Here is a 24,536-nt window from a genome sequence, read left to right as displayed (position 1 = left end):
TGAATATATCCCCAGAGATTAGGAAAGGTGAGAAGCACCAAACATTAAGGTTCATTATGGTACTCTTCTTGTCATGTTGAGTATCTCCTATGGTATGAGGAATTTTGGCAGGTGAGTGCTCTACAATTGCCTGTGCTCTTAGAAGATGTTATTGTATTAATTTATCCCCAAAACTTGGGACCCCTTGACTGCCAGCTAGACAGCAAATGGTATCTTCCTAGTCCTTTTCAGCCAAAATCTGCATTAACAAAAGACTGCTTCTAGTAATGTTTAAGATACTCTGGCTCCTTTTGACTGAATTGGGTTAGAGGGAGTTACTCACCAGACTGGTGTTGGTGGAAGTAAAGAGGCAGTGATGGGGAGTGTAGGATGAGCTGAGAGCAGAAAGTTCTTTCACTAGCACAGAAAGCTCCAGGGTCAGCTGAATGTGAATGGTCTCAGAGTGTCCATGCCACTGGTACTTTGGCCTGGGCTGCTTTTGTTCTGTTGACAGCGTTCACCTCTGCCTAGGAGGTAGGTCAGATGCTGTTAGTACTTTTGGGTAATTTCTGTGACATGCTTTTTCTCTGACCTAAATTTTTCCTTCAGTTTGAGCTGAGTGTGTCTCACAACACTACAGAGGGCTTTGATCTGCAGGACACCTTGCTTTACCTCTCAAACCCTATATTATGACTTGACTAATTCACTTCAAAAATGTCCTGCAGAAGTTAATCTGGTGTTAAAAGGACTGAGGATGTGCACTGTGGGACAGTTGCTTAGCCTTTTGATCTTAACTGCAAGAAATTACAAAATTTCTCCAGAACCATCAAGATCACAGGGTTTGTTAAAAACAAGAAGATAGAAACACTTTTTTTCAGGCAGACTTATTTGTCATTGCCAAGACTGCAAGAGCACCATGAGAGATGACTCCAGGAAGGAAAAGTAAAAAAACTGTGGTGTATCTTAGTAGTACTTTTCTGACATCTTTCATCAGCATATGTCAAAAAGCTTTTGATAATGTGGGACTTGGAGCTGTCTTGTGGCAAAGGAGAGAAGTTCCTGGTTTGTGTCCATGAACCAGAGGTCACCAAGCTGGATGTGTGATTCAAAATCAAGCCTGCCTAGAGAAAAGAAAAGATAACGTGGAGATACCTGACACCCTGAATTCCAAATCCCCCTGATTAATTGTTATTTGATTTCTTTATCAGCTTCCTTTAGCTCAACAGTCGTGATATGTTTAATTGCGTGTGCTAACTCGGTGAGTTTAGAGATACTGGTTAATCAGTGCAGTGTGTGAAGGACATGAACTTGCCTGTACAGTGTAAGTCAAGCCTTTCAGGGAGTAGGTTTGCTGATAAAACTGTCCTATGCAGATGCCACGTAGTGGGTGGGGGAAGGGTATACCTTGTACATAGGTTAATGTTAATGTTCCATTACAGCTCACTCTTTTTTTTCACCCTGTTTTTTTACTGAGTGAGGCAGTTTGTACTCTTGTCCTTGTTGAAGTGTAAGTTGGCATTTTTGTTGAATTTTACAGACATTGCCAAAAATTGCATTTTGATCTGTCAGTGCTATAACAAGACTAGTTGCTGATATGCTTCTCATGCAAATGCTAATTACAAGGCCAGTTCTTGCTTTCTGAATCATGCACAGTTGACAAGACCTCTCCATGTGTTGCCATGTGTGTGATTTAAACCTAGTAGCCAAGTGTAAGTATAATATGTCTGGCTTCAGTCCCTTGGAATGCTGGTGATTTTTTTCATGACAAAGAATTGAGAAATAAGGGGATTTTCTTAGATGAATTTATAAGGAAGAAGTTAGGGAAAAAAACTAACCTTTTTTTTTTCTTCCTGCAAAAAGTGTACAACTAGAGTGGCACTGTGTCTCTTTTTTTAATCTGCATTTTTTTATGCTTGCATTGTATTTTTTTATTTCCTCGAAATGTTTAGGAAGCTCTTTGCAAAGTTACCAGCAGCCAGACTGACTGAATAAAAACATGTCTGGGTAAGAAAGATAGACAAGATCATCTAAAAATTTGTGAGAACTGTTGCAGAACTTTCACTTTTTTTTTTCCCCCCAAGTCTGTATATTAATAGCTTAAGTAAATAGGGACAAGACATTTGCCTTTGTTAATAGGGAAGGTCTGATTATACCTGCAGGACAGAAGATACAAATAGATTTAAATTAAAAACTTTCCCAGGGCACACATGTTTCAAATGTAGCTTTGACACACTACTTGCATAGCAAGTGTGTAGACAAATGGCTCATCAGAAGGGATTGTTTTTTATCTCCATGCCTCAGTCCCTTGGTTAGCTGCTTTTGGCTGAAATGAAGTTGGAGAAGGAAGTCCTTCTGTTTCTCTGTTGAATTATTAATTCAAAGCTGAGTCTATTCTGGAGATACTAGAAGGTATACACAGATTTTGTTTGTTCCTTCTCTATTATACATGCTGTTGTGCTTTCTGATTTTACAGTATTAACACAAGTGTGATACTAACACTAACTTTTAGATGTGGAAACAAAGTTCTATAAGACATTTTAGTGGATTTATAAAAACCATGATTAGTCGTTACTGCATGTGTCTGCCATTCTGCCTAAAGACAAAGGATACCATTGTATAGGAATACCATTTTGAAATCCGTAAATACGTATTGGGTTGTGGAAGTGGGGAATTGCGTGATACTGGAACATGCTCCAGCCTTTGAGTGTTACAGGCACTGTGCCTGGCTGAAATGGCTGGCTGCATGGCATCTTGCATATTTTAAAAACCTGATTTTTTCCTGGATTTTTGGAAAATCAGAGCGTTTGTATGGTTGTATGACAGAACACCCCATTTATAATCATTTGATGCTCTTTGAAAGCAAATGTTGAAGAAAATTCATCTCTGATGCATGTTATTAAATGGTGATGGTGCATTAGCTTCAGAATTTCTTCATTAGCCTCGCATCCCTGCAGTTTTTGAAGCTCCTGGAGTGTTCTGAGTGTGGCAGGCTTGTGCTGCCATTGTCATTTAAGAAATAACTGCTTAGCTGGTGTCATTTTGAAATGATTCTTTGCATTATAGGTGTATTAACCTGTGATCACTTAGATGATGATGTAAAGTTGCCCTTTTTTTTTTTTTTTAAACTGTTCTAAAATTGATCTTTTTCAGAGCGCTTTTATTAGGCCTGGCTTGCAATCACAATCTGAAGGAGGTGTCTTTAGACCTCAGTAGCTGTGAGGTAAGGAATATTTACCAGGATGTGTTCAAAATATGCAACGACGTGGCTTTAGTGTTCCTGTCAAATCCACTGGGCAAGATACTCTTGCTCTGTAGTCAAAAGTTGTGGGAAAGGTAGAACTCGGAGGAGCAGTTATGGTAAAAGTTAGGATGTGTGTTACAGCATCCTAAATAATGAGCACAGAGGTTCAAAGCACCTGATTGGCAAAGCCCTCCTTGCAGTGCAGCTGTGCTACACACTGAGCCAGCCTGTTGGATGCTTGGCAGCTTCTGCTCTCCAGTGCTGCGAGTAGCAGCAGGATTTTCGAAGGTGCCCAAATTTGAATGGCTCAAAGGAAGCTGCAGGCCCTGAAGGGCATGTCTGTGGTTCAATTGTCTTCCATCAGAACCCATGACATGCTTCCTCTTCTGCAGATTTGCTTTTTAACCTTAGGAAGAATTCCGCTTTCCTAATCAATTAATCAATTCAGGCCAATACGGAACTTTGGTAAGAGTTATTAACATAAGAAGCACTGTGAAAGTGACCTCAAGAATAACATTCATGGCAATTTATTTGCCTTATCTTGCCTCCTCTTGCTTCTCTGTGCTTTGCTGTGCACTCTGTTTCTCAGGACTGCCCATACTCTTGCAGGGTGATTCCTGTGTGGTTATAGCATATGGGAAAAGATCAAACACAACCCTGGGGAGCCACTTGAGGCAAAGTAGAGAACTGTGTGGTGTATTCTTGCCAAAACCAACATGGACCAGTTTAGGCTCAGGCCTTCTCTGACTTCCCTGTTTTTTAAGCTGCAAAGAAAGCTTCTCATTTGTTAGATATTTCCAAGGCCATCTGAGTATTAAGTGTTCTAAAAGTGCCTACAAATACAGTGGTTTCCCTTCAGGCAGAAAAGAAAACCTGCAATATTGATAACCATGTTGAAGTGCAGTAATCCTTGCCTTAGGTTCCTGGTCACTTGCTTCTGAAATGTGCACAGATTTCCTTATGAAGAAAAAACCAAATCATTGTGAATGCATTTCATAGTTTGTTTTGGTATTTTAGACTTTTTGGAAAATATTATTACTTTAAAGAGCACTACATGTGAATTCAAAATAGAAAAGCTTTCAAGTCAAGTACACATGCCTCTGACTTTTGAGTAGAGGGATCAGATGGATGATAATTTATCTTTCAGAGGAAGGAAGGAAAAGGGGGGAGTAATTAACGTAATAAAAATGAAGTCCTATGATCATAGCCTTAAATGAATAAATCAATAAAACACAAATATAAGTAATGAGAGTATAAATTAGCATGTAGGTCAACAGGTGCTGACAGGAGAGAAAACATTATCCTTTCATGAAATAACACCCAAGATGGGATGTGACAGGGCCCTTCAAGGGGTGATTAGGTTTTTTGGACACCAAAGCACATGTGGTTGTGGCTTACTCTTGTGACGGAAAGGAAAGAATCCTGCCCAACTCAGCATTGCATTCCTGTAGCCGGTCCCTCCAAACTGACAGCACTTCCTTAGATCCTTCCCTTAACATTTTTTTTCACATCACTGAGCTTTATCCATTCTCATGTGCTTTGGAAAGAAGTTATGCTTCCACCAGCAGGGAAGTTGATGTGCCAGCAGCTGGGAGAGCACCTCAGGATCCTGCTCCACCTCTCCCTGACCCTCTGGGATCTGGGCAGGGTAATCTGTACCCAGAAAGAGAGTGGTGGGAAGCTTGGAGCCAGTGACCACTACTCCCAGTTCCTGCAAGCACACACTACTAGGGGGCTAGAAAGCTGATGCTTCAGCTTTGCCCTCTTCTTTCCTACATCAGGCAAGCTGTACTCAAGTATGGAAGGATAAATCTATGTTCCTTCCCTCTCCCACCATTTTTCATTTGCTCCCATAATTTTCTGGTATATTGCCTCCAAGCTTAATCATCTTCTATTGCTTGTTTGGTTGGTTTTTTGATTATTTTTACTATGAAAATTACATTTTTATTTCTACCTGCTCAGCACTGATATATTTCACTCTTTTCCCTTCTGCTTCCCTTAGCTTGGTCACTGTGTAAGTACCCTCCATGCTTTACCTTAATTGTTAAATCAGTAAGCAGCTTTGTTTGCCCTTCCCATATTGGTACCTCATAGCTTTGAACACACTTGGCATTTTTAATTGTCGAAGGGTTATTCCTCATTTTCTGAAAAAGGGCTTTTCTTTGTAGTCTCAGAAGTATGTCATATAGGAGGTGTTGCAGAGGGTCTTTTTGTCAGTATCACAGTCCACATTGATAAGCAGCACTTCAATTAAACTCTGCTTTTATACACATATATGTGTGTGTATATATATATATGCATAATATTTTAACACAGTTGCAGCAAATTGTGATCCTAAAAGTGAAGCTTTTGTCATCACTCTCAGATTAAATAGATATCACCATTTGTGCTCATGAAGTGTCTATATATTTAAAATTTTGAATGTAGAGTTGTCTGGTACAAGATTGAAAGCTACTCCTGAAAAATTGTCTACTTCAGGCCTCAAAGTATATATAGCATAAGCACTTGGATTCTATTGTGAGTATAATTTTGGTGGATAGAACTTTACCCTACCAACAGCCAATCCAATTCCACATATGATCTGCCACTTCCATAGATCCTGTCATAGTAGATGTGACACTCTGTGTAAAATGGTTGTCTTGTGCTGGGCCACACTGAGAGAGCAGCATAAAGCAAAACTGAAGGATTTTGGCTTTCACACAGCAAATGCTATAAATGCTCTTACAAAAATAAAGTTGAGTTAAATCTGCAGCACTTCTGGCCCGAGTACAGCCTGTAATATGACTACTTATTGAGAGGATGAGGTGAAGGATAGTCAGGCACTAATTTATGGAAAGGGGGGAAAGATGCCTTACGTTCTGTACTTCTTACAGTCCAGATGTGATTTATGATTTAGATGTTATCTTTGGCCACCATTCTCCAAATACTCAGGTCAAGTTATTCAGTTGTTTGTTAATCATCACATACCTCAAACTTTCAAAAAAGTGCCAAATCAAGTATTTTTTGACAAATGCTTCTAGAAAGCATTTCTGGTTCTTTAATTATAGCATTGATAAAGGTTGATGGTCCACAGAAATATCAGCAGGTTGATTTGGGATATTTACCCAAGTAAGTCAACGAAGTAAAATACTACACAGTTTTTATGCACAGGAGGTGAGAAAGCTTTGAAAGGGTTTGAAAAAGCTTGCCATTCTTTTTGAAGCAAATAATGGGCAAATGGAAAATGGAAAATTAAAATTTCCATAGAATTTTTTCCCTCTTTAGCTAAAGTCTTGTCCTGGGGCATGTTTATAAAGTGAAATGCACCTTATATAAATGTGCATAGCTGCAAGAAATAAGAAAATGCTTTGCTCCTTTGGAAAAAAGAAAAAGTTGCATTAATTCAGTAGCATTAGCAAATAAGTGTGTAAGTTTTTGTAACTTTAATTCTTAATGTTGATGTTTTCCCCTAGACCATTTCATTGTTTTTTCATTAAATCCTAACACTTCTTTTATAGTTATGTAATATTTCAGATTAATAATATCATAATTGATACTTTGCAGCCGGGCATTTTTGTTATTGTTGCAATTTTTTTCTTTTACTGCTGTTTCTTAAATTAAGAATAACTATACTACTGCTTTCTCTTGTTTATGGTCTTTTATGGCCGTTTTACAATTGGATTATTTGAATTTTTCTTTTCAGAGACAGGGAAGCCTAATTAAATTAATTTTTTTTTTTTATCCCCCCCACTTATCTTTGAAATGGGCACCTTAGCATTGTGCTGAGAGCTGGAAGAAGATGCTCACTGTAAGGCCTGGCTGCAGTGGAGTTCAAGGGTGACAGTGTTGCAAGCTGATAGACTGGTCTAAGTTTATTTTTTTTTTTTAATCACCGGACACTAGAAATGTCCTGGGCTGTTCATGTAGAGAATGCACACCCAAATCCTGCAGGCACTGCCCAGCACAAGTGCTAAAGGACTTGCTGTGTTTAACCCTTTAAGTATTTTCCTGATTTAACAGCTGAGGGGTACTTTCAAGAGAAAGGAAAGAGAGTCCCTTTTCTCATTTATGTGCAAATACCAGGGGTAAGGATGAGAACAGTAGGAATGTGTGCATAGGCTGTCTTTTTGATGTCTATAACTTCTTCTGTTGCTGTTGTTTTTGCTGCTGCTAGTGCCTTCTGTATTCACAAACCTCCTACCACTGTCTTCTGTGTGATCTTGAAACCATAACTAGTTTGCAAAAATGGATGATATTTTGTCTCTAGTTAAGATCTGGAGGTGCACAAGTCTTGGAAGGATGCATAGCAGAAATACACAATATCACCAGCCTAGATATTTCAGACAATGGTAAGTACACGGATCAGGAATGGAGGGTTGTGCAAGTCAAGAAATGCTTTTTTTTCAGCTCAAGGATGGTTGCTCTTGCTTTATGATTATTGGCCATGTTGGTTATGGAAATGTCTCAGACCAAGACCTCTTACTAAGAAACGTTGAAAGACTTAACTGTACCCTCAAAAGTTTGTTGTTTCAAATCAGTGTAACACAGCAGGATAAAATAATGGCACCAAGCTCATATTAGATCCAGAGGAAATGGGGCTTAAGTATGAGTGGATGAGAAGCTGAATGAGAATTGGAAGTGTAGTCAAAGAACAAAGTGAAAGGTCTTGTACAGAATGAAGCTGAGGGGGAAAATTTGGAGCAAAGAGCGAACAGCTTCAGGTCAGAAAAGGCCTGCTTGAGTCTTTGGAAAAGTCTTTGACTATTTCTGCTTTGGAGTCTCTGTGCTTCCTAGCACAGATATTCCTGGGAATATGAGCTGGCTTCTCATCTTGCAGATTCAAAGTGTAGGTGTATGAACTGGAAGAGCACCTGCTGTGTTTGCCCCTCTATCAGCCAAATGCAGGAGTATTTCAGAAACAGATTCCCAGTACAGTGGAATGCCCGAGAAAGGTGGGATGGATTGATAAGTGGAAAGCTTTGAGAGCTATTGACCCAACCCAGTTATGCAAAAAGATTTCTTTTTATAAATAAGGATAGATATTTGAAATCTAAATTATCCTGTGACTCTGAATTCTAAATCATTGTAATCTAGCTAGTGGATTCCTCAAATACATCACTAGCTTGGGAATACTAAAGCAAGGTTTGGTTTGCGTTTTTTTACTCAGGCATAGAATAAAATTTGGCTTGTTTTTCAGGTAATTTTATTAATTGTCTGTTATGTTAGCCTTTTTTACAGGCTTTTGAAGGCTTTGAAATGTTGTTGGTACACAGCTCTACTAAGACTAAATACTGATTAGCATTGTTTCAGAATTCTCAGAGGAACTTCAAACTCTGCCTGACAGTGCGATGAACTACGCTTGGGTGATTGGACTGTGGATAAGGGACTGATTTCTGTGTTTCTGAGAGGTGCCTTTTATAGCTGATTAGCACGGAGATTTAAAGGGTTTATTTTAGAGAAAGTATTCATTCTCATAGAATAGCAGAGGCACTAATGAGAAAAAGATTGAAAGGTAGAAGAATGGAAACTTTTCTGCATATTTTGGAAATTAGTGCACTGATACAATTATTTGAATGAATATAGTGTTAATAATTGGACCTAGTCTCGGTCTTTTGTGAAAATGTGTTTTAATTCCTAATCTAATCTGATTCTTTACAGGCCTAGAATCTGACCTCTCAACCCTTGTAGTCTGGCTTAGTAAAAACCGATCGATAAGACACTTGGCATTAGGCAAAAACTTTAACAACATGAAATCCAAGTAAGGATTTTCTTTCTTTTAAATAACAAGAGAATGGATTAGGAGAAGCTGCTGATTTCATCATCTTCCTGACTTTTCTTCCCTCAGAAATCTCACTCCAGTACTTGATAATTTAGTTCAGATGATTCAAGACGAGGATTCAGTGAGTATCTTTCTGCCTACTATCATCATGTGTATTTGTACCTTCGCAGTCTATTTCTGATCATTTTTTCACTGTGTTAATTAACTGCATAAGATTTGATCCCAATCCTGCACAGACACATCCAACATTTTGGATTTGTTTTTTTTTTCAAATTGTAATTTGGATTAATTTGTAGCATATAGGTGAACATTTTCTGAGGATGGTCTTAGGATCTGTGGTTGTTGAAAAATATTCATTACAAATGGTTGGATGTGTATAACCTAGTTACTTTAGGTCTAAATTATACAGCCCTGTAGCCATAAATTTTCAGAACTTTTGTGTCCTGATAAGAGATTACAACGTTAGTGTTCTCAATAACAATGGTTTTTTTGTAATTTCTAGAATGCACTATTTCCTGATAGCTGTTCTTGGGCATTAACTTTTCTTTTCTTGACAAAATGCAAGGTCACTGCAGTGATCTCTCAGAACTCCTTCCTTCTTCAAAAGATACAAATAAACCATTCACTGTGCTGTTTTTTACTTCTCTTAGTATGTTAGTCATGGGAGCAATTTCATAAAACCTTTTCAGGGTGCTTCGCTGGGATGCTTGCCCACTTTCTTGAATTTTACACTCTTTTGTGAGTCTGAAAGACTTTTGTGGTTGGATTTGTGTTCTTGCCTGTTCTTGGCATCCTAGTTTTGGTTAGAAGGGGATCTTAAGATGCTCTGTTACTCTCATGCTTGTCCATCTTTATTTATCTACTCTTAGTCCTTTCTTACTCCTTAATTTCCTGTGCAAGTACCAAGCAAGCTTTCCTCATTCTCCAGAGACAGCCGACTGTAGACTCAAGTTGTCTGATCACCTGCTATTTCCTGTTGTCTTTAGTGTCTCACCTCCAAGTTCATCCTCTCCATATTAACTGCTTGGCTATTTTCTCCTCCCATCTGTGTCTGTGTCCTGGCAGTTTTAACCAGGATTTCCGATGCCTCTTTCCTTGCAAGGTCATTAGACTCATATTCCATGTTCGCCTTTTCTTAGTTCTTAATTGTATTTGAAGTGACTTATTAAACTAGTCCTCTATGCTCTGTCTGTCCTCTAAAACGGGATTAGTGGTACTGGTGTTTCTTGATCCTGTGCCTTCCTCCACATTTTATTCTTTAAAACATGGGATGTCGGTGTGATGTGGTGAAGTTCTGCATACAGATACCAAAGCTGATTCTAATTGAGGTAATGCCTGTAATGAAAGCACCTTAATAAAAGTCCTTGTTTGCACAAGTTCCATATAGGGCTGTGCCAAGCAATGTGTTGGTAAATTCTGTATTACTTTTTGTACCAAACTAGCCTTTTTGTTTTGTGTGACTGCCTCCTTCTACTCTATCTCTAAAGGGAATGCTGCAGGACTGCCTCCCCCTTCTCTCCTTTTCCTTTTGATACTGTACTGAGGGGTATCATTGAATCGCACAGCACCCGCTTCTTCTCTGTGGACATTTGTCTCTGTCCTGCCCTGTTTCTCGTGCTCATCCTTTCACAGCTGTCCTAAAGAACTGAATCACAAGCAAATGTAATTTATTATGTTTTCTATTTCCTTTATTCCTTTGTTCTATTTCAGGTGAATATTTCTTCCCATCAGACCACATCCTAAAACACCTCTTCAATGCACTCTGTGTCCTTTCAGTACCCAAATGATCTTCTCAAACATGCTGTTGTATTTTTTCCCCTATTTTATGACTATCCTTATCATACTAGCTGTTCTTAAGGACAAAATTTTCAACTTTCACCTTATTATCTCTATTTAAAGTGTTACAACCTTCTGTTTATCTTTCCTGGCTTCTGTTTTTGAAGACTCCAGGTCACAGGAAAAAGTAGCTGCTAAATTTTGTGTGTATCATTCTTGCAGCTTTCCCTCCTTTGCATCATTGGCTTCCACTTCTTGCATTCCTTTTCTTTTCAGCCTGTGGGTGACATCAGTTGTTGTTCCACTTTATGCCTTTTACACAATTCAGCTCTTAGATGGACACCTGTAATTCTTAGCCACCATGTTTTCCTGACCTAACCTACACAACATATTCTCATCCTGTTTTCAAACAGTGTTACAATGAAATAATTCACCAAAAATTTATTTTATTTAGGTACTTAAAGTAACTGTCTGTCCTTCTTGTCACACATTAACATTTGGGATACAGCATGTGATCCTTTTGGGGTTACCCTGCCTCCTCTTTCTCCATGTTCTTTTCTCTTGTGATTCCTCTTCAGTGAAGGAATCTTGTTTCTTTCTATCTCATCAAATGCTAAAACCAGCGTGAGCCATCTCCTAGCAGCTAAAGAGTTGAGGATAGACATTGTAGCACTGTGGGAAGAATGTGTTGCAGAAAGCTGCCTAGGGTTGTTCATACTGTACCTTGAGGCTTAGAAAATTATTTTAAGTTTCTAGCTATTTCAGTTTGGTTTTGAATCTTAAATGGGGTGGTCCTCCTTCTACCAATAGTATGCATTTGCTGCTACAGGACACTAAAAGTTAAGATGCAGTTGGAGAGACCAGGGTGTGATGTTGCCCAGAGCACGCTGCGCAGTTTAGGGACCACGCATTGTCTGCATGGGAAGCTGAAGCAAGAGGCTTTAATCTAAAGCATCCATTTCTAAATGCTTCTTCATGTATTTATGCACACTTTAAATAGCTCTGTTGCTGTGTTAATGTGAGTCATGAGTAAAATGACTTAAACAATCAGTGGCTTGGTTCTGTGACTGTTAAAACCGAGTGATGCGCAAAAGTAATTCTGCACAATTTAAAAGCAGTAGTAGTAATCTACATAGCAGAATTTCCCAGGTGTTTTATATAAACAAGAATGTAATATTTAGATGCATTTTTTGGGTTGTTTTCATGTATTTTCTATTCAAGTAGGTGCTATACTGTGCAGACTTTTATAATGTATTCTTACTGTGCCATTTCTTTTCTTGTTGCAAAAAATGATGTTACGCTGCTGGTACACATTATCATTACTCAGAGTGGTAATCACTCCTGCACAGGTGCAGTGAATTTCTAAAATGATGAATATCTTTAGTTGTTAGTTCAGTGTTTGGTGCAGAATTGGCTTTTTGAGGATTTTTACAGCATTTTTGTTCTTAGGAAAAACAAATTTAGCTTGATTTAATTCTTGCTTTTTTTCCAGCAGAAGTATGACAGAATCAATGAATAAAATCATAGAATTTCTAATTCTGTATTTGTACTTTGAGAATTCCTCTTCTTTAAAAAGGATGTGTTAAGGCATCTTCTGTGTATTGGCGAAGTACCTGTTTTCTGTAGCAGGGACACTGAAAGTGCTCCTTCGACTTCTGTTTTCTCAATACCTAGCTAAAGCTATTAAGTTGTTGAAAGAATTAAGTGTTGGTACAATATTGCCCATATTTGTGGAGGATTTGGTTTTGGTGTTTCTTTTTGTTTGTTTGTTGTTGTTTGATTGGGAGTTTTGATGTAATGATCAGATAATTTAATGAATATTTAGATGGTGCATAGCTGTCAATCATTACAGAACACAGTATAGAAGTATTTTCAGTCATATACTGTTTTGTTAGGGTGTTGGAATGCAAGAAGTTTCCTGGGAGGATATTTGAGATTTAGAAAAATTATGTGGGAGGGGTCACCTGCAGCTCAGTTACTCCAATGCCCATTTCTTAAGTGACACATGAGAAACAAGCAATGTCACATTCACAATTTTATTGCTGATTTCTCTGAGTGCTGAGTGGTGCTGCTTTACCATGAATCTGTCAGCAAAAGGGCTTCTATGACTTCTGTCAAGAGCTCTGAAGTGCCATTCTAAATGTGATGTTAACATTCTTTATGTTAATATTTCTTTTAAATTCTTAGTAATTCTTTACACTGTTCTCTTCACATTGTGCAACAAAATGGGAAAACACAGATTAAGGGCATTAACATAGTAATTTAATAACTTCCATTTAAAATAAAACCAGCATGTGGCTTGTGTTGTTGTTAGACTTTTTAATTATAAGCCTGCTGTGCTTGCAAATTTTTATGCTTTTCCTCATTTGTAAGTGCATTTCTTATTGTTGCAAGCTTTTTGGTTATCACTGTAATCCAGTGGTGTCCAGAGGGTAGGATCCCATTGTATGGCAGGTATGATGCAAGCACCTTGGACCCTCAAAGGTGTGCACGGTTTGGTTGGCTTATTTTCATTAATCTAAACTTCAGGATCTAACATGAGTGCTGTGGCTCATTATTATGAGATATTGATTTTCCTATGCTGTCAATTTGGAGATTTTAGGCTCCAAAGGTTCATCCTCCAATATGTGCCTGAGTGGGTGTATAATGATGATACACTCCTCTGCATGGACTCGCACTTGAGCAAGGGAAGTGTTTTGTGGAGTCCTCATTCATTATCGAAGACAAATGACAATTTTAGGAGCTGTAGCATCTCTGCAAGGGATGGGGATAGATGGACTAGTTCTCGAGCTTCTGCTGTTGAGTGTTGGGGACATTGAGAATGGAGGAAATATGGGCATTTTTAGAAAAGGTTTTTTAAGGCTTGGAGTGTGACTTGCTGGAGCCAAACAAGGTAGTTTCAGCTTAATATGCTGCATAAAAGAATAAAGTTACTGAAAAATATTGTAGTTATAAATGTCAAAACACCATTGTGAATAATATCTATTGACTTACTCATTGTAATAGATACTCAATACTGCTTTCAATTTCAGACCTGCTACAGTTTTCTCTTTCCTCCAAAAGTCCATGCCCTTTGTTGAAGGAACAGATACACAAAATCACTCCTGAAGTTGAAGTAACAATAATAAAACACTTTAAGGAAACTGTTTATGTTTTAACAAAGCCTTGGACTGTAATTTGCCCTTAGGCAAATCTCTCAGTTTGAGAGAGAGAAAGGGAGTGGTAGATACTTTTATTTCTCACTGAAAATGGGGGATGCTGGGTAAGCAAAACCCACTGGACACTTGAAGTTGTCTAGTGAAGCTTGTTGTTGTTATCTGGCCTCTTCTGAGGTTCCCACTGTATTCTGTACTTAGTAAGACTCAGGATGTTGGAGACACTGCCACTTGAAAATAATTTTTTCACAGGGTGTTGCAACTTAATCTGCGTGTGTGTGTATGTGTTTGACACCTGTGCTGTTAGTTGTTACTCCTAATTTACCATGTGTTGTAGGATCTGCAGCAAACACAGAAAGAACTCTCTGATGTTTACCGCTGTCCCCAACAGCCTGGGAAACTTGTAACTTCTTTTAGTTGATGTTTGAGGAATGAGTGCATTATCAGTTTCTGTTATCAGTGCCTTTTCTATGATCCACAGCCTCTACAGTCATTGTCCCTCGCAGATTCCAAGCTGAAGACTGAGGTCACCATCATTATTAATGCCTTGGGCAGCAATACTTCTCTCACAAAAGTGGATATTAGTGGAAATGCCATGGGAGATATGGGAGCAAAGATGCTGGCAAAAGCCCTACAGATAAACACCAAACTCAGGTAAGGGAAACGTACTTGCAGTTAACAGTAGAATGGTTTAACAATACTGAAGTTGTTGACTTATTCTCAAGCTGTTTCTCTTCAGAACCTTTCTAGGTACAGCCACTTCAGAGTGTCTTTATTTGGAAGGATTCTCATCCTTTTTTTCTTAAAAGAGAAGAAAATAACAACAGAAAAACAAGAGAAGCAAGTTGTCCCTTCAAAAACATTTCCTTAACTGAAACTGGGGAAAATTTTCTAATCTTGAACAGAAAGGCCCCCTGTTGGAACCAAAAGACTTTTACATTTTCTAAAAAGACAGAAAAAAATTACATTGTTACAGAGCTCTGATTAAATTCAATGTCCTTCTCGAAGCTGGGCCAGCTTTAAAGCTGTATGATGTTGCTCAGGGACTTGTCCAGGCAGGTTTTGAAGACCTGAAAGTACCAAGATTCCACAGTATCCTCGGAGACTCAATTCTAGTGCTTAGCTACTCTCTTCTGTTCTGCTCTCTCTTTCTTACTGGAGGCCATCCCAGCAGAGAAAATTCTGATACTTGGGTAGGAGACTGAAGTAAATTATTCTTTGTCTTCTGGAGTGTCAGTTTGTTGAACTAAGAGCATGTGGAATTCAGAATGAATAGCAGCATGGACCATCCATCCTTCCTTTCTTCCCCTCCTACTGTGTTGATGGACCTTGGCGTATCTTCTCTGCAACTTCATCTGCCCAACAACTTCACTGCTTTTTAGCATGTCTGGCACTGATGGCTTGAGAGTATCACATTTTTTCTATCCAGCATGTGTTTCACAAACAGTAAAACCTTCAATCAGCATAAATCTGGATGGGGACCTCTAAATATGTCACCCTCATCAAGAAAGATAATCCTCCCTCCTCCTCGTCAGACTGTGCAGGTGAACCTTCCTCAGTGTACTGTCAGTGTAAAGAAACCACTTCTTGCTTGGTCTCCAAGTATTTGTTCCCTGAAGGATTAGACATTCCCCCAAACAGTCTTGGCTATTTTGTTCAGAAGCAGGGATTGTTTGGCCTTTGTGTTGCTATGCCCAAACTGAATATTAAAAATGTCAAGAAAACACTGGAGGGATGTCTTAGGTTTAGTGAATGTATTAACCTGAAATGACCACAATATCTGAAGAAATAAAGCCTTGATACATTTCAGGATGGCAGACTGAAGTGTTTCACAGTATGCTGAATGTCACAGTTGATATAATGTCACCACAGTCTGTGGTGTGATTGCAAACTGAATAATGCAATGGTAACTGGCTCTGCCAAAAATGTTATAAAATGACACCCAGGTAGAAATATAAACACACTTTCCAATGGCAAAAATATTCAAGACTTGACCCTAAGCATACCTGATGTTTGCAGAATGAGTGTAGAATCTCTCTTCCTCTCTTTCTTACTTCATCTTGCCATCTAAAAAATGAAGGGATAATTTTGCAACAACAGAAGGATGTCAATACTTGTGAAAGCATGCCACGTATCTTTTTTTTTCTCTTTTAAACACCAGAAATCTTTGTTTGGTTTTGTGCCTTTTTTTTTTTTTTTTTTAAGAGCAGCTACAACTGGTGCTTTAGCAGAAGCAAGATTTATCTGCTTGCCTGTCTCTTCTGACTACTAATGAGATCTTTGAACATGTGTTTGCAAATTGCCAGGCAGTCTGCTTGAGTGGTCTGAATTGGGGAAGGAGGGGGAAGGCTTGATCACTCTTACCATTATTGTGTATTCAAAAGAGCTACAATTTATGCACCTAACCTAATGGCTTATATTGGCGGCTACTTTCATTGCATGTGGAATCATAGGAGCAGTGTGATGAGCCTAGAGCAGGGTTGGATGTGTAATACTCTGCAAATTTTGACCTCTGATCAGCATGAATGTTTTAAATAGACTACGTGGAACAGAGATTGATCAGTTACTAAAATTTTCTGGTTTTTCAGTATGGGCTTGCAAGGCAAACATTTGAACTTTGGTTTTGATGCTATACCTCAAAAAAGCAGGAATTTGTGTCCAAATCTTTCTATTAATTGTGTTTTAGAAAAGTAAGGTATTTATGTTGATGATGGAAAATACAGTAAAGTCCCCTTTAAAGTAAGGGAAACTGGATTTTGTATCTTTGTCCATAATTGCTGTCATTTCAAGGATTTAGCGTATAACTGAAGACAAGTTTTTAAAGCGCTGCCTTCTGCAATTTTGAATATTCAGCAGTGTGTTATTTCAATATGCAAAGTTTCAATATAGATTTATTTGGTGGTTCTTGTTTAACTTACATTTTTCTTTCGTCTTCCCACCATCTCTCAGAACTGTCATATGGGACAAGAATAACATCACTGCGCAGGGCTTCCAGGACATAGCTGTGGCACTGGAAAAGTAAGTCTCACGCAAATGAATGTCTGATGAAGAGGCCAAAGATCCTGAAGGAGCAGCTGCAGTTCTCACTGCAGTCTATATGATCTTGAAGATGCTGAGTACTCTCAATTTTAAGCATCAGGATGTTTAATCTAAAGGAAAATTCATGACTTCACATCCTTCAAAAGGATGGGAAGAGGCTCTGTGGCTCTTTCATCCATACTCTGCTATCAGCATTAAGGTCCTTGAGTTCTGCTCTTAGTGTTAAAATTCTGAATTTGGTAATATTTTCCCTTCTCTTCATTCTCTTGTGTTGATAGCATGGAGAATTCTAGTGAATTCTGCATTCACTAATTCTATTCTAGTGAATGAAGCTGTACATAATAACAGAAAATTACTGAAGTGGGCCTTTATGGTCTGACTTTTTTTCTTTCCCCAGGCAAGTTGAAACTAATAGTGATGATCTCAGGAACTGCAGTTTTTCTTTGTAGTTGCTGTGGTCTGGGTCATTTTGCTTCCATGAATTTACTCACAGATGCAGCCATTACCAGTGATAGATGTTAAATTGCTTTCATCTCTCTCCATCTCCATCACATTTCTTTATATGTTATTATTACTGTTCTTAAGAGAGAAGAATTAGAGATTTAAATTAAGCAGGAGTTGAAGTTGTTTCACATCATTAAAACCCTCGGATAGGAGCAAAGTCTCTCTTTAGAAGGCAAATGTAACCTACAATTGCTAGTTTCTAGAGGAGATATCTTGTAAGGGAGCATTTTAACCCTTGAAGGGGTCATGAGGCTAGAGCTTATAAGTTTACTTGTTGTATGGAACTCTTGTAGTTCATATACTTGGTTTTGAAATGAATTCAGTTGCACTGATGCAGGAAATCAGGTAAATGATGTATAATTAAGCAAATCATCTTGCAGTGATGCCATTGATAGTAGTGAATAATAATTTGCAAAGCTTATTTGTCAATTTGCAGACATTTCTCTATTAGAGAGCAATAGCATGGGGAAGTCTGGTAGAAAAAGAATTACACTTGTTTTCTGGTTAGCATCAGCTTTATTTCTCTGTTCCAAAGTGTTCGGATGAGTAAATAGAGAAGAGGGGGGAAATCCTGAGGCAAAGGCAAATAATCTAAACAAAAACACCCTGAAATGCTGCAGATAATTATGTGACACTGTGCTTTTTTGGGATGACCTCTCATTTATTCAGCTTGGAAGCTGAGGTCATTTTACATTGCCTTAAACATTTTTAAATTGTCAAAAACATTGATAACATCACAAACTAAACCACAAGCAACAAAGGTTTAAACATGAAGAGAGGGACTGTCAGTACTGGCTGAAAACAATTAGGCTGTAAACAATCCATCTTGAAGACATTTTGAGAACATTCTTCACCATATGTTTCCTAAAAATACCTGAAAGCATCAATATTCTGTGGGAAAGAACCATTGCTCCAAATAGAATGAAATATACTGAAGATGCTTGAGGATATGTATTCTATGTGTTATTTCAATCTTAAGAAAAGTAGCCATCTACCAAATCACAAAGCAAAGAAGAAAGATAGACTTTAGTAGTATGGGCAGGAGGCTGAGGGGATTAGTGAGGGATTGTAACAGACTTTAAAACAGGCTGAAGTAATCAGAAGATTTTTTCTTTCCCCTTCTCCCAGCTTTTCTTCATCTGTTTACAGTTGTGTGAAAATGTTATTCCTGCAAGGGAGTTCCAGGAGCACGGCTCTTGGCAGATTTTGCCCCAGGGGTGTCCCAGACAGGTGATACGAGGTGCTGAAAAGATTTTCTGCAGAGTCCCTTACAGGTGTCAGTACAGGAGAACATTTGAGAACAGTGGGCATCCTATTCAGCCATTAAGCAGGGTCTTGTATCTCTGTAATTTTAATATGAAGATAAGTATGTGATTTGCAGCCTAGAGCCCCCTCTGTCACAGGACTGCACAGCATTGTCTCATGTTCATTTCTGAAAGATATTTTTTTCTATATGGACTGAAGAAAAAGCTGAAGTCCTAATATCTGATGAGAAATGCTGGGGTTTGTTAGAGGGCTGTGAATTCTTCCCTTAGCAGTGACGTGAAATTCACACACCCTGACCTGGAAAACAGATGATCTTATTCCTGTTTTAAAAAAAACTAGTCAGTAAACTCTCCACTACAGCAGAGAGCATAGGTAGTGTGTGGATCAGAAGTTACTACACGGGAAATAATGTGATGGAAGGCAGAACTGTGGTCACACATGCTGCATGTAGAAGGAGAGGTTTTTGGGACATCCTTTGGGACATCCTTTCCAGTCTTTGAGCACTTCTCTGAAACTTAACATCCTTTAAATATAGGTAGTTTGTTGAGAATATTGAGGTGTTAGGAAATTACTGGATTATTGAGTTTGTAGCAAAATGTACTCCTTTACAAGAGACAAGTGGAGTGTTAATGAAAAGAAAAATGGGGGAGTATTTTAGACTTCAAGGAAAAAGAGAAAACAAAGTGTAAAGATAAAGTTGAAAAGCGAGTTTTAAATTCTTGATCTTTTCCCCCTAAGGGCTGGTTAATTCTTAGATGAAAATAATACTGTTTGAAAGCAAACCAAGTACAGATGATCTCCTTCCTTCCTTAGGGTAGTGGTCTAAAATTTTGCCTCTGTGATTACGTGTCCATGAAATCTCCTTACTTTCCGTTTGCCCTCCTCCCGCTCTATGTGTCCATGTGTGTGGGGGAGGGCACACTAAGCCTTTGACTAAATTGAATTTAGCATGTAACTGCTAGCATGAGAGCTGTTAATTACAGATTTCAGTGAATGGTGTGTATTAAATGTCAAACAGCTGCAGAGATCCTTAGAAATCTACCTTCTTTTTTTGTTTTAACTCAATAAATAGCCCACCTGTCAGGCAGTTGGCAAGCTCTGTAATTACCTGTCTTTGAGCTCAGTATCTCTGACATTTAAAAATTCTCCCCATGGTGGTGGACAGCCATTTATGCACTGGTTAGTATTACATGAGGACACATAACAGGGTCTGTATATGTTTGCAATGTTCTTTTGAAGGATGAGACGACTAAAAAGAAGAGTTAATTTTCTGACTGTGATGCAGTAGACAGTTGAACACTGTGGAAGGACAAGGACCTTGACTGCCTGCCACTGGCAGCTATGCATCACCATGTTTGCATTAAGGAAGGAATATAAAAGTCTTCCATTATCATTTGAAGTAAAATGTTGGGTAGTGTCGATGAGGAATCAGTGTGTTTGCAGTTCAGGAGGCCACTGCCCTTCAGAGAATGGTGTTGCATGTGACCAAGCATGGTGGGGGAAGAAGTGAAAGAATCTTGGAGTTTCACACTGTTTAAGGTGTCTGCTGTTGGAGTTAATACATTTAGTGAGGAGTGGTCTACTGTCATCAATGGTGGTGACTCAATTGAAATTGCCAACTTTGAAGTGCTCAAAAATAGAGGGTTCCAAATGTGTTTATGTAGCTCTGGATGGAATAGGAACAGATGGTTAGTGGGATGTTTGCAGAGGGAGAAGAAAGAGATGTTTGCAGGAAATAAAGGATTAATTGAAAATAGAAAGAATACTTTCCTTTCCAGGTTTTAAGAACTTCCTGCTCTTTTTTTTTTCCCCCATTTATTCAAGTGTGAAATTGTGTGGACATACCACTGTAGAGAGGAAGCATTTTAAGTATAACTGTGTCATGATAGTTTATGTTCTCAGAGTTCAAATGTAATTTTGACTCAAGATCAAATTCCTGTCTTTAATCTCTTATTACAGCAGATGGACAAAGCTGCAGAAATATTTTTTCAAGCAAATAAGTAAAACAGGGAACAATTGTTTGCATAAAGCGATGTGGAGATGCTATGCTTGTTTTGTCAGCTTTTTATTAAAAATTCAGCAAGTGTCTTCAAATTGTTGTAAACACAAGAAGTTATTAAATAGTAAATTTCTAAAACTCAGTCTCTTAGTTGCTATCTGTCTATTACTGAATATTTCCATTTAGTCTTAGATCTGATACAGTTGCCAGCAGGCACTGATGCTCCCTGTTCTGTTTAGATACAGGAAAAAAATCTAACCTTGTGCACAGAGGTACAGAGGGTAGCTAAGCCTTTAATCAGCAGCCACTGGGCGCTGATCATGTAACTGCTTTTCAAAATCTGCCCCTCTGTCTAGTGCCAAAGAAGAATTAACATCAAAAAAGAGCATGCATGCTTCCAACTATTCCACTTAAAAATGTGAAAAATACATTTAGTACCTTCCACAGACAAGCTAGATGCACTTTATTTCTCCCTTCTAGGTTATTCTTCATAAAGAGATACAGTGATTATAAAGAGATACAGTAATTAGATTAACTTTCACTGTCAATGTTTTTTTCTTTAGGAATTATACATTGAGATTCATGCCTATACCAATGAATGATGCTTCCCAAGCACTCAAAACAAACCCTGAGAAAACAGAAGAGGCGCTGCAAAAGGTATTGCATATGCCACCAGTTAACAGAAATAAAACCAGCAAAAATAAGTACTTTTAAGGGACTGAGACTTCAAGCTTGGCTGAATAAGTATTCTCTGCTGGATTCAAGGATTGTTTGCTTTGCATAGACATACACGTGGTGATCAAGTGCTGCAAGAGCTTTTTGTTCCAAACAATGCTGGGAGTGAAGGCTGATGGAATGCAATGGTGTAGCGTCAAAGTGTCATAACTAAAAAAGTGCAAGCTAGACCTGGTACTGCTGTGTGCCTGACTATGAAAGGGAGAGTTAGAAAATGCATGTCTGTTACATATGTGCTTGTGGGTATTACCAAATGTTTAGAATTAGTGGTGCGTGTTTTTTATATCGGCATAAAAAGTGCAGTCAGCTCCATACAAAACAAAGGATGCTCTTTAATTTGAGGAAGGATGAAAACATTTACTGCCTGTGTTTTATATTGTACATATAAAATTTGCACACTGTGTTGTCCTAAGTAAGCAACTGCACCAGCATGTTCTTTTGGATGAGAAGGTGTTGACAGTATCTGTAGCTGCTCTACTTGCATGAGTTATAAAACTCCCAGCTGAGTTTTAATATGGTAAATCTTGTGAGCTCCAAACGAGCCTCCTGCTCAATCAGGAAGCATACATTTCACATCTCTTTAATGAGTAGTTTTCCTTCAGCCAAAGTAAGGCCATAAAAACCTTATAAATAGTTCTTACAGATAACTGTGATTAAAAAGCAAATGTCTATGATCCTTATTTTCAGTAATTTGAGTATCACAGGGGGAAGTGCTGGTAGTTAGTACTTTTTTCTTTGATGCAATGATCTAAATTCTGCTTGTCAAAATCTAATTCATGGGGGATGGACATATTTCTTACATCTCATTTAATATAGTTGGCTAGGTTCATATCTAGACTCATAGGTGCATTTCTGAAAAAAATACTGTGAAGCTTCTGGCCATGGGGATTTAAATTGTGTGTGTTAATTAGGTGCTATGTACAAAGAGTGTTTCCTTTTATTCATATCAAAGTTGCTAAAACTGTTAGACTCTGAGTTTGTTTTAACATGTGTGGTTCAGGCTTTCTTTGCACAACACAAGGGAGTTCCCTCCCAGAAAAGGTACCGGTGTCAGGAGTGGTGCTGTGAACACAGCTGATTCCCAGCAGGTAGGGATGGGAGCCTGCCTGCATGGACTGAGCTGTCGTGCTTGGTGCTGGGACAGCTGCCCTGGCTGACTGATGGACACAGCAGCCACTGTCCCGACCTCCACTGTCTCTGCAGCACACTTTGCTTGGGGAGGGCAAACTGGATAAAGCCAGGGCTTTACTCTGGGGTATGGTCAGATATTGGAGTTCTTGCTGCTGCCGTGTTAGATGTGACCATCCCCACTGATCTCTGCCTCACAACGTGTTGGCCACTCCACCCATCCTTTTCTCCCCTGTCTCTTTCAGACCAGATCCATCACTTTTGATGAACCATAAGCAGTTTGCTAATAGTTTTTTTGGCTTCACTAAGTTTGATAGAGCAGGTTTAGGGGGTTACTCTTTGTGCCATGAAGCTGGAGGATGGTAGGTGCTTACTTCTGGTGGCAATTGTGGTGGGCTGTAAGTAGGAATCAGTTGTCTTTGAAGAGGACTTCTGTACTCCCTAGCCTTAACTAAGGTGTGAACTAAGGCTGCATTATCACTTAGACACTTACAGATAGATTATCTTCTCTTCAGACATACTGCTATTCAAATCTGTGTCTTTGCAGCAGGCCAAAGACATCTAAAAGAAATTAATGAGCCATCATGATCTCTACAACACCTAACAGTTAAGATTCCCTTCAAATATTTCTCAAACCACGATCTAATCCTTTGTCAGCATAATTTGCTGTATTGTTCTAAATAGAAGATTCTTTCAGAAAACACTGGCAAAAGCACAATATTTAACCATGTTTCACTAGTTCGTGAGTGAATTAATATTTGCCAATGTGGTTATTAAGCACTGAGACACACAAAATAAAGTTTGCAGATGATAACCAAATAATTAGGCAGTTTTTCTTGTCAGTCCCCAATTCTGAGACGGCAGCAAAATTGAAAGCAAATTACAACGTGAAGAGTCAAATCAGTTTCCTAATCTGGCTTTTTTTCTGGGTTTTTGTAGATAGAAAACTACTTGCTTCGTAACCATGAGACCAGGAAATACCTACAGGAGCAGGCATATCGGCTGCAGCAAGGCATTGTCACTAGCACCACTCAGCAGGTGAGAATTTATTACTTACTGGACTTCTCAGTGCCTACAGTCTGCCTGGGGAGGACGTTCTGTCTCATTCTGAGTACTTTAAAGGTGTGCCTCGTGGGTTATAGTGTTTCCCAAGAAATAATTATTATCATCAATGACAATATATTTGGAAGGAAAGCATTTGCAAGATGGAGGTCTTCTATACAGCAGTACAGTGTGGAGAAAGACTCAGGCTATTACCAAGTAAACTACTGTTGAGACCAGGAACAGTTTGGTTTGCTTGTGCTTTCCCTGTGTTATTAAAATTTAATGGGACAGTGTTTCATTACTGGAACCTGAAATTGTAGTCTAACCTCTCTCTTGCGAGAGAAAATGGTATATGGAGGTATACTGGCACTGAAAACTGCAAGAGCAGTTGTTTCATTCTAGTAATTTGTCTGTTCCAATGCCACTTCCCCCCCCCCCAAGTTAATAATCTCTGTATGAAATAAGTTTAGTCTTTTTTATAGCTTGTTGGTTTTAGTTGTGCTTTTCTCCATCACCACATACACATCAAGTTCCAGGAAATGTAATTTATTGTTATTTTGAAATAAAATTACTAATTTCTATATTAAATTGTGTACAATAAGGATAACTTTTAAAAACAGTTTTAAAAGAGAGCTGGAAAAGACTCTCTAGTATTATAGAATTGCATTATTATTCCCAGAGTGTAGGTTTTTTTCTGTCCAGATGTCCCAATGAGAATTTCTACTGTCTAATAATTAATTAGCTTTCTGTACTTGTTAAAAAAAACACCCACCCAAAACCCTTTGAAGAGAAGGAGTCATGTGGATCCAGAAAGGGGCATGCTGTGAAATTATTTCAGTTCTCATTGCTAATGATATCAGATGCGGGAGCTGCAGCCTTTATATGATGATGCGTGCACTCAGATGTTGCTTC

General features: G+C 38.5%; 1 protein-coding gene across 2 annotated transcripts in view; it reads left to right on the top strand.

Moving 5' to 3' along the window:
- CARMIL1 (capping protein regulator and myosin 1 linker 1) overlaps positions 1-24,536 on the top strand; it is a 193,410-nt gene that overhangs the window by 116,881 nt on the left and 51,993 nt on the right. For both annotated transcript variants that reach the window (XM_082280169.1, XM_082280168.1), the window contains exons 17-24: positions 3,130-3,199; positions 7,467-7,548; positions 8,858-8,957; positions 9,045-9,099; positions 14,391-14,563; positions 16,859-16,927; positions 21,281-21,374; positions 23,520-23,618. In XM_082280169.1, the coding sequence (XP_082136295.1) occupies positions 3,130-3,199; positions 7,467-7,548; positions 8,858-8,957; positions 9,045-9,099; positions 14,391-14,563; positions 16,859-16,927; positions 21,281-21,374; positions 23,520-23,618 (742 nt within the window). The remainder of the gene's footprint in view (positions 1-3,129; positions 3,200-7,466; positions 7,549-8,857; positions 8,958-9,044; positions 9,100-14,390; positions 14,564-16,858; positions 16,928-21,280; positions 21,375-23,519; positions 23,619-24,536) is intronic.

The sequence above is a fragment of the Coloeus monedula genome (assembly GCF_965178545.1).
Source record: "Coloeus monedula genome assembly, chromosome: 1".
NCBI classification, from domain to species: domain Eukaryota; kingdom Metazoa; phylum Chordata; class Aves; order Passeriformes; family Corvidae; genus Coloeus; species Coloeus monedula.
The sequence above is the reverse complement of the archived record's forward strand: the minus strand, read 5'-3'. Positions and strand labels throughout refer to the sequence as shown.